Genomic DNA, 10,395 nt, shown 5'->3' with positions numbered 1-10,395 from the left:
CAAATTTTATTATTGCAGTCAAGCACATTTAAACCTCCATTACCAACCGAATTAAAGTACCTTATTTTATGTAATGACGTCTATTTCTCCAAATGAAATTGAAAAGATTTTTATTGACTTTTTAAATTATGTTATTCGGGACTTCTAGTAAAATAGAAGGATAGAGCAGACGAGATAAACATTCAGTTTTTGATAAAAATAATTCTACTATTAATTGGCAAGTCTTTCAGCCATTAACCATAAACTAAATCTATTTTATTTATTTATTTTAACTAGATTAAAAATTAAAAAATTACAAAAAAAGAGAGATTACGATAAAGTTTAATTAATATGATTACATACACATTTTTAATAATCTAAAAGTCCTGAAAAGTATCAGGTTATAAAATAAATATTGAACACCATTTGATTTCAACATTTGATAATAAATCAGAATATTATAAAGTTTTCTGAAGGATCACGTGACACTAAATTCAACTTTGCATCACAGAAGTATTTTAAAGAATAGTAAAATAGGAAAAACATTATTTAATTTTTTTCTGTATATTTGATTAAATAAATCCAAGCTTGATGCATAAGAGACTTCTTTCAAAAACATTAAAAAGTGTGTCCAAATGTGTGTAAGTAAAAATATACAACATTTAAAATGAAATGTTGTATAAATGAAAAGGTTAGGAATCATATTTGTTTCAAGAGTTTTTTTCCATTCCATTTCATGATTATAGTGACCAAAATGATCATGAAATGGAAGAGTCAAAAAAGATAAATGCTGACATTTACAATGCATATTAGCTTATCTTTTATTATTAATAGTCAAATTCTGGCCCTGGTCTGTAATTCATATTTAGGCTATGAGACAATTTGTCATTTTCAAAAAACTTTTTTTTATTTTAAACTCATTTATTGCTCATTAGTTGGGTGTGACCGGGCATGGTGGCGGTTGCACACCAGATTAAACCACCTGATGGTTTATCTCGGTGTGTGTCGGTGGCTTTGTCAGACATGCGATTCTTCCTCACTGCTCCTGTAAAAAGCACACAAAGCAAAGAAACAAAGACTAAATATTAGATTCAATATTCAAAGATTCTTTATTACATGACATTAGTAAAATGCTAGCACAAATAAATAATAATACATGTGACTAAAGTGGGGTGGAGTGAGTAATATTAAGGTAAAAGAGTATCAAAACTCGAGAGCACGTAGATGTGAATTTGAGAATTTGCCCAATAAATATTCATACTTGTACATGAACATTTACAAAAACCTGTAAAATTGAATGTTAAAAATGCAATTATATATTACAAGTTTGTGTCTGTCATTGTATTTCTGTATTTTTTTATATTTTATATTTTATATTTACACAGAGAAAATATAGTCCCCCCTACAGATAGCATGTCAAAATAAAAGTCTCATAAAATAGAATATAAAAAACAGGATAATCATAATAAAACACTGATACTGGCCAACTACAGACAGTATATTCTGATTTACAGGATAATAAAAGTAGATATCCATAAATAGCTCTGTAATTATTAGCTAGCCGCGGTCACCGCTAGTAACTTTGGTGGGTAGCGCAATGGCTAACGTTATACGATTTTGCAGCTAACACACAATTTGGTCACGTTATTCAGCAATTTTTGTGAATAATAAGCAAATATCACCAATTCAGCCTTAAAGCCTATATGTTCACATTAGTTGTGGATGTTTAAAAGAACATACGGCATACTACCAGCTTATCTGACACGTCTCAGGTTGAATGTCAGTACAAACGTTTATAAACTTATATTTTTAGTATATGTAGCAGACTAACATGACATCAACACCAGTTTACTTTTATAATGTAACTTTACTTACTAAATTATACTTGTACAATGCACTTGCCAATTAGCAAAGACGGTGCATCCTGCAGTCTTCCACTCTTGTCAGCGGGTTTATGAGGGGTGGCACTGGTCCTGTAGCTCGCGAACGATGGATGGCCTAGGGCCTCCTGATGTCTAGAAAGAGCCCTGAGATGGATGATAACCTTCTGAGTCTAGCATATCTGGCTGATAACCACTGATGACGCCCATTCAGTCGAGTGATAACATTCACATTTTAGTTTCTTGAGGTCCAAGCCTCTTTTGGACCACTCTTCACCCCATCAGAAGGCGAAGATTCTGCTTTTGACTTTCTATAAATGTACATGAGGAGTGAAGGAGGCCTTCTGTCACCCATCGGGAGATGGGGTGTCACAAATGACTTCAATTTCTTCAGGGTGAAATTATTAGTCTTCTGACGTACGTTCTGGATCAGATCTCCAATTTCTGCCACATGTCTTTTTTCCATACTGTCTTGAAGGCTTTTCTTTGGCTCCTTAATGGAAGAAGCTATCTCCTGCTTCAACCCATCTTTCACCCGCTGAACCTCATCTTTGTTCACCCGCTGCAGCATTGGGCTTGGAGACGAACCTTCTGGGAGATTAAATCTGGCTTTTCGACCTTTCTTCACTTTCTTTGCCTGCTTTGTGGGGAAAGCATTGCTCTCCGGACTGAGGCTCTGAGGCACAGTTTCTGGAGGATGAGTGAAGTCAACATCTTCTTCGTTCTTTAGCTCATCTACTGAGGAAACATTTGTCTGAAGTTCCTCAACAGAAGAAGCGTTCGCCTGGAGTGTCCCTTTAGAAGAACCATTTTCCTGTAGGAAGTTTTGTCTATCCTGAAGCATATGTTGTTGTCTCTGGGCTACAGCTCTTCGAGGTGGTGTAACCTTGACCCCTGTCTTTGTCTCCCAAGACCTTTTACTTTGAAATGGTTCAAAGCTCGATGAACCGGTTGTCTCCTCAGGTACACTCTGCTTCGTTTCGCCGAGAGTAAAATTCTTGAACTTTTCCAAGATCCGAGTTCTGTCTTCCTCTACTTGTGCCTTTACATAGATCTCCCTTTCGGCACAATAATATCTGCTGAATTTAGGAAACGGCGCCAAACTCCTGACGACAGAGTTGGGGATATAACCATCAGGAGCAATGGGCCAGATTATTTTTTGGTCGGGGAGATTCCCCTGCTTACCGATTTTATCCGCCAGTTTGGTTGGTAGCATCGTGAGTAAAGTGACCACAAACGAACAATCACGCTGTAAAACAGTCTGTGAGGAATCGCCCGAACATGCCTGTTGCCTACTCTTTTGACGTCTTCGCTCTGACGTCAAACATTCCAGGCACGTGCTTGTTTGAAGACGTAAGCTATCTTTAAAAGTAAACAACACGTTCAAAACAAAATAACAATTTTGAGCACACAATACCATATTAAAATGACTTGATATACATAACGTCGAATGAGCAACCTGTTTTGAGACTCTGTAAGCCGGAATATCGGACCGGATCGGCATTCTCAACTGCCAAATAAGTTGTCTAAAATGTATTTTTATTTATTGTATTAATAATACTGATAGGCCTACTGTTATTGCTGTTAGTACACAGAAATAATGTGATTACTGATGCTGTCAAAATCGACGTGTTGGTACCTAGCCTACTACGTACATAGGCTGCTTCACATTGAAATGCGATGATGATAAACCCAAAAAAGTTCTCAAAAAACATTTTTTTTTTAATTTATATATTATTATAAATATCTTGAATAAAGCGTGAACCTACAAATCAATCAACCTACCGGATAGATTGTACAAAATACTTAGATAAGCTCCAAAAACCTGATTTTAGATAAAATTGGATTTAAATGTAACAAAATCATTAGATACAAATACAATCCTTAACGATCATCGACTTCACGAGGAGACAATAAAGCACCATTCGCGCTCATATTCATGCATATTTCATGCAGTTTGGTCCTTGTTTGAGAGAATCAAAATTTAGGAGCATTTTTTGTAAACCAATCAACAGTTTAAATTAATATAATCCATAGCCTACTAATCTAGGCCTATACTTATCTTTCTTTTATCAAGAAATTGGTTACTTTCTGCATGCATTTTTGAGGACTTTTAAACACAGAATTAGCATTCACTAAATGTTTAGATTTCTATCCCACACTGCCCCCTGCAGGCCTCAGATGACTGTCCCATGGCGCAGATGGTCAGTCACTGTTGGCACATGGATGGAGATAGACAGATGAAGCAGGAAAGAAAAACCCCTTCATCTTTGGAGGCTATGGACAAAAAAAGACTGAGAGAGGGTGAAAGGATCAATGGTAAGTATTTTCCACTATACATTTAATTTTGATTGTTTTTGAGCTAAATTATGACCCATTTACCTCATCACAGCACACTTATAATCAGACAGTGTGATAAAGACATGGTAACAACCAGAGAGCCTGCATTCAATAATAATAATAATATTCATATGCAAGATATTTCAACTTTATTTTGTCGCGTCATAAATTACATTTCCACCACAGTCAGTTATTGCAATACATGCTGATGACAGCAGATGTTTTATAATGACATGCCAATTAGTAATTCAGCGTATTGTTCCCAAGTAGTCAATATTTTCAGAGAATAATCTGCATAGAAAAGCAAAGCCTTAACAGTCAAGCTCAACTGAGTGATGAAAATGTTATTTTTCTTGGTAACACATTATATTCTAAAAGTACCTACAGACATTTTCGTGTTATGATGATCATGAATCAGGGAGTCATCCGTCTAAAAATATAATTTCACTTTTTTTTATATATATATGAAAGTGCTGAACAATGTACATCCTATTAGAGTAACATACAACATATTCATTGCAATGCATACGGTAAATGTTCATTTAGTTTTGAAGGCCCAAATGGGTAATCGGTAGTAGTAGTTTTTATTAGTAGTAGTGTATATTAACATGTTGTTTTTTTGTTGTTAAAGGGGTAGTTTACCCAAAAATGAAATTAGCCCATGATTTACTCATCCTCAAGGTGTATATGACTTTGCTCTTTCAGACGAATACAAACGGAGCTACATATATATTTATATAAAAAAAAGCTTCCTGCCAAACGGCCATACGCAGTCTAAAGTTTTGTTCCTACTTTTATGATGGATGGATGCACTTTTATGGACTTCGAAACAGAAACAGCCATTCACTCCCGCTATAAAGTTTAGAAGAGCCAGGGCATTTTTTAATATAACTCTGATTATATACGTCTGAAAGAGGCATGTCATACAGACTAGAGCCAGACCGATATTATCGGCCGATATTGGCATTTTCCAAAATATCGGCATCGGCAATTATAATGGCCGATAAATGAATATTTAAAAAATAAAATAAAAACGGACGAAACACACTTCAATCATCTCTCCTTGGCCTGTTATATTGAAAATGTATGTTTTACAATTTGCAGTATGATGTTATCTATTGCTAAATTATGGCTCATCATAGACTAGCTAAACACAAAGCTAGCTAATGCCACTATCATCAGTGGAAGACCGCTAACGCTAACATTAATGAGCTTGGAAACCACAATGAACTTTTTCTGCCTAAATAAAGTAATGATTACTGTATTTATAACTCGCATATCTCTAGTTACAGTGCCTGCATTGTAAAATGTAAATTATACTTGCGAGGAGTGAACATTTAGACATAGAGAAAAAGTATCAAACGTATCTTGTGCAGAAAAGTTAGTTTCTTTTACACGTGTGTGAAATCCAACAATATTTAATAAAAAAAAATATCGGCCGATATATCGGATTTTAAAACCCAAAAATATTTGTATCAGTATCTGCCTTCAAAATCCTTTATCGATCGGGCTCTAATACACACCTAGGATGACTTGAGGGTGAGTAAATCATGGGAGTTAAATCAACTATCACTTTAGGATAGCTTCCTTAGTAACTAATGTGTGAGTGTATTTAGCAATGATGACAGAATCAATTCATGTGTGAAAGCAGATGGAGAAAAGGGGTGGAAATGTTGCAGTTCTTGACATTTAAGCCCCAGTTAAACGTCTACTATTTGGCACTGAGGTCCACCACGAGATGCTGGTACGCCATGGTCTTTCCTTTAAAACTGGCCGCTAACAGAATATCCTTATTGTCAATAGACACCAGACTGAACCCTCGAGGCGCCAGCATGTTCAGTTCCTGAAAGGGCAGGAACCTTTGAGTGAGGTCGTCCCACAGATAGATCCGAGAGAAGGAATAGTCGCTCCTCAGCAGAAGGCCATCGAGCCGCGTGACGGCAGGGTTTGGATCTCCACGAAGTGCTGGTTGTCCCAGCGCAGGATCTTCGAGTCGCCAATGAAGCGCGTGAGGCAGAGATACAGCACTTTTCGCAACCAGAAGTGCTTCAGAATATTATAAAGTTTTCTGAAGGATCACGTGACACTAAATTCAACTTTGCATCACAGAAGTATTTTAAAGAATAGTAAAATAGGAAAAACATTATTTAAATTTTTTCTGTATATTTGATTAAATAAATCCAAGCTTGATGCATAAGAGACTTCTTTCAAAAACATTAAAAAGTGTGTCCAAATGTGTGTAAGTAAAAATATACAACATTTAAAATGAAATGTTGTATAAATGAAAAGGTTAGGAATCATATTTGTTTCAAGAGTTTTTTTTTTATTGGGTTAGTTTACCAACATGAATATTGCCTGGGGCAGGGGTCTCCAACCTTTTTTCACTTGAGAGCTACTTTTAAAAAATGAAAGTGGCCGAGAGCTACAATACTTAAATCTCTCAAATAACGCCTCATAACTATCCTATTAACAACCATCCAAAACTGTTTTAGACCTAAGAGTCTGTGTAGGCCTGTATATGTCATCCTTTAATGTCACAGAAAAGAACAGAATCAGAAAAATGTACTATTTTACTGTAGAAACACATAACTATAGTTGATTTTAGTTGGAAAATTCCATTTCATGATTATAGTGACCAAAATGATCACGGTTATCACAGAATGCTGTTCAAATAAATTAGCATCAATATGCACATTTTACATAAACATTAAAAATGATGGCCAGATTTAAAAGGAATGTTTGCAACATAAAGTTTTGAGAAAAAAAGGTTTTATAAAAAGATAAACCTCACATATTTCTGTAGCTACTAAAAGAATAATAATAAAAAAAGAGTCAAAAAAGATGAATGCTGACATTTACAATGCATATTAGCTTATTTTTTATTATTAATAGTCAAATTCTGGCCCTGGTCTGTAATTCATATTTAGGCTATGAGACAATTTGTCATTTTCCAAAAACTTTTTTTTATTTTAAACTCATTTATTGCTCATTAGTTGGGTGTGACCGGGCATGGCGGCGGTCGCACACCAGATTAAACCACCTGATGGTTTATCTCGGTGTGTGTCGGTGGCTTTGTCAGACATGCGATTCTTCCTCACTGCTCCTGTAAAAAGCACACAAAGCAAAGAAACAAAGACTAAATATTAGATTCAATATTCAAAGATTCTTTATTACATGACATTAGTAAAATGCTAGCACAAATAAATAATAATAAATGTGACTAAAGTGGGGTGGAGTGAGTAATATTAAGGTAAAAGAGTATCAAAACTTGAGAGCACGTAGATGTGAATTTGAGAATTTGCCCAATAAATATTCATACTTGTACATGAACATTTACACAAACCTGTAAAATTGAATGTTAAAAAATGCAATTATATATTACAAGTTTGTGTCTGTCATTGTATTTCTGTGAATGGCATTTTACACATTTGTGACTAGACTACTTGTCTGCAGCTTCAAATTCTGAATACAGGTTTGTGACTTTTGTCTGCGAGTGCAAATTTTAACATTCAACTTTAGATTTTAATTTTACCTTCATGGACTAGTGAATGAATGAATGAATGAATGAATGAGAGAGTGGTGATTAGGTAACGTGAAAGGCATCTATATATAATACTTACAGCCAAAATGGCCTTTGGCTGGTTACAATGTTTTTGGTATCTCTTCCACCAATGGAGGCCAGCATTCCCACCTGTGGAAACAAAAGACTAAATTAGTAAGAAAATGAGCAAAGGTATGAGCAAGATATTCATAGACAGTATATTCTGATTTACAGGATAATAAAAGTAGATATCCATAAATAGCTCTGTAATTATTAGCTAGCCGCGGTCACCGCTAGTAACTTTGGAGGGTAGCACAATGGCTAACGTTATACGATTTTGCAGCTAACACACAATTTGGTCACGTTATTCAGCAATTTTTGTGAATAATAAGCAAATATCACCAATTCAGCCTTAAAGCCTATATGTTCACATTAGTTGTGGATGTTTAAAAGAACAACGGCATACTACCAGCTTATCTGACACGTCTCAGGTTGAATGTCAGTACAAACGTTTATAAACTCATATTTTTAGTATATGTAGCAGACTAACATGACATCAACACCAGTTTACTTTTATAATGTAACTTTACTTACTAAATTATACTTGTACAATGCACTTGCCAATTAGCAAAGACGGTGCATCCTGCAGTCTTCCACTCTTGTCAGCGGGTTTATGAGGGGTGGCACTGGTCCTGTAGCTCGCGAACGATGGATGGCCTAGGGCCTCCTGATGTCTAGAAAGAGCCCTGAGATGGATGATAACCTTCTGAGTCTAGCATATCTGGCTGATAACCACTGATGACGCCCATTCAGTCGAGTGATAACATTCACATTTTAGTTTCTTGAGGTCCAAGCCTCTTTTGGACCACTCTTCACCCCATCAGAAGGCGAAGATTCTGCTTTTGACTTTCTATAAATGTACATGAGGAGTGAAGGAGGCCTTCTGTCACCCATCGGGAGATGGGGTGTCACAAATGACTTCAATTTCTTCAGGGTGAAATTATTAGTCTTCTGACGTACGTTCTGGATCAGATCTTCAATTTCTGCCACATGTCTTTTTTCCATACTGTCTTGAAGGCTTTTCTTTGGCTCCTTAATGGAAGAAGCTATCTCCTGCTTCAACCCATCTTTCTTCAGCTTAACCTCATGGTTCACCCGCTGCAGCATTGGGCTTGGAGACGAACCTTCTGGGAGATGAAATCTGGCTTTTCGACCTTTCTTCACTTTCTTTGTGGGGAAAGCATTGCTCTCCGGACTGAGGCTCTGAGGCACAGTTTCTGGAGGATGAGTGAAGTCAACATCTTCCTCGTTCTTTAGCTCATCTACTGAGGAAACATTTGTCTGAAGTTCCTCAACAGAAGAAGCGTTCGCCTGGAGTGTCTCTTTAGAAGAACCATTTTCCTGTAGGAAGTTTTGTCTATCCTGAAGCATATGTTGTTGTCTCTGGGCTACAGCTCTTCGAGGTGGTGTAACCTTGACCCCTGTCTTTGTCTCCCAAGACCTTTTACTTTGAAATGGTTCAAAGCTCGTTGAACCGGTCGTCTCCTCAGGTACACTCTGCTTCGTTTCGCCGAGAGTAAAATTCTTGAACTTTTCCAAGATCCGAGTTCTGTCTTCCTCTACTGGTGCCTTTACATAGATCTCCCTTTCGGCACAATAATATCTGCTGAATTTAGGAAACGGCGCCAAACTCCTGACGACAGAGTTGGGGATATAGCCATCAGGAGCAATGGGCCAGACTATTTTTTGGTCAGGGAGATTCCCCTGCTTACCGATTTTATCCGCCAGTTTGGTTGGTAGCATCGTGAGTAAAGTGACCACAAACGAACAATCACGCTGTAAAACAGTCTGTGAGGAATCGCCCGAACATGCCTGTTGCCTACTCCTTTGACGTCTTCGCTCTGACGTCAAACATTCCAGGCACGTGCTTGTTTGAAGACGTAAGCAATCTTTAAAAGTAAACAACACGTTCAAAACAAAATAACAATTTTGAGCACACAATACCATATTAAAATGATTTGATATACATAACGTCGAATGAGCAACCTGTTTTGAGACTCTAGCCGGAATATCGGACCGGATCGGCATTCTCAACTGCCAAATAAGTTGTCTAAAATGTATTTTTATTTATTGTATTAATAATACTGATAGGCCTACTGTTATTGCTGTTAGTGCACAGAAATAATGTGATTACTGATGCTGTCAAAATCGACGTGTTGGTAGCTAGCCTACTACATAGGCTGCTTCACATTGAAATGCGATGATGATAAACCCAAAAAAGTTCTCAAAAAACATTTTTTTTTAATTTATATATTATTATAAATATCTTGAATAAAGCGTGAACCTACAAATCAATAACCTACCGGATAGATTGTACAAAATACTTAGATAAGCTCCAAAAACCTAATTTTAGATAAAATTGGAGAATTGGATTTAAATGTAACAAAATCATTAGATACAAATACAATCCTTAACGATCATCGACTTTACGAGGAGACAATAAAGCACCATTCGCGCTCATATTCATGCATATTTCATGCAGTTTGGTCCTTGTTTGATAGAATCAAAATTTAGGAGCATTTTTTGTAAATCAATCAACAGTTTAAAATTATATAATCCATAGCCTACTAATGTAGGCCTATACTTATCTTTCTT

At 36.3% G+C, this 10,395-nt stretch overlaps 2 protein-coding genes across 2 annotated transcripts; both read right to left on the bottom strand.

Annotated features, from left to right (window-relative positions):
- Positions 1 to 866: 866 nt before the first annotated feature.
- Positions 867 to 3,464, bottom strand: LOC148973622 (uncharacterized). Its single transcript, XM_089119179.1, has 2 exons — positions 1,855 to 3,464; positions 867 to 1,024 (listed from the first exon to the last, which is right to left on the bottom strand). Exon 1 carries the CDS (start codon positions 3,361 to 3,363, stop codon positions 2,095 to 2,097), a length of 1,269 nt encoding a protein of 422 aa, XP_088975305.1. The 5' UTR covers positions 3,364 to 3,464; the 3' UTR covers positions 867 to 1,024; positions 1,855 to 2,094.
- Positions 3,465 to 7,146: 3,682 nt separating this feature from the next.
- LOC120481134 (uncharacterized) lies at positions 7,147 to 9,918 on the bottom strand. The gene is made up of 3 exons (XM_089119292.1): positions 8,335 to 9,918; positions 7,820 to 7,890; positions 7,147 to 7,302 (listed from the first exon to the last, which is right to left on the bottom strand). The coding sequence occupies exon 1, from the start codon at positions 9,826 to 9,828 to the stop codon at positions 8,575 to 8,577; it is 1,254 nt and encodes a 417-aa protein (XP_088975418.1). The 5' UTR covers positions 9,829 to 9,918; the 3' UTR covers positions 7,147 to 7,302; positions 7,820 to 7,890; positions 8,335 to 8,574.
- Positions 9,919 to 10,395: the final 477 nt, after the last annotated feature.

The sequence above is a fragment of the Pimephales promelas genome, chromosome 14 (assembly GCF_988280905.1).
Source record: "Pimephales promelas chromosome 14, fPimPro1.hap1.1, whole genome shotgun sequence".
Classification (NCBI taxonomy): Eukaryota; Metazoa; Chordata; class Actinopteri; order Cypriniformes; family Leuciscidae; genus Pimephales; species Pimephales promelas.
The sequence above is the reverse complement of the archived record's forward strand: the minus strand, read 5'-3'. Positions and strand labels throughout refer to the sequence as shown.

Coding starts and splice junctions, on each gene's coding strand:
- LOC148973622 (XM_089119179.1), bottom strand. CDS start 3,363: ATGCCGATCCGGTCCGATATTCCGGCTTACAGAGTCTCAAAACAGGTT.
- LOC120481134 (XM_089119292.1), bottom strand. CDS start 9,828: ATGCCGATCCGGTCCGATATTCCGGCTAGAGTCTCAAAACAGGTTGCT.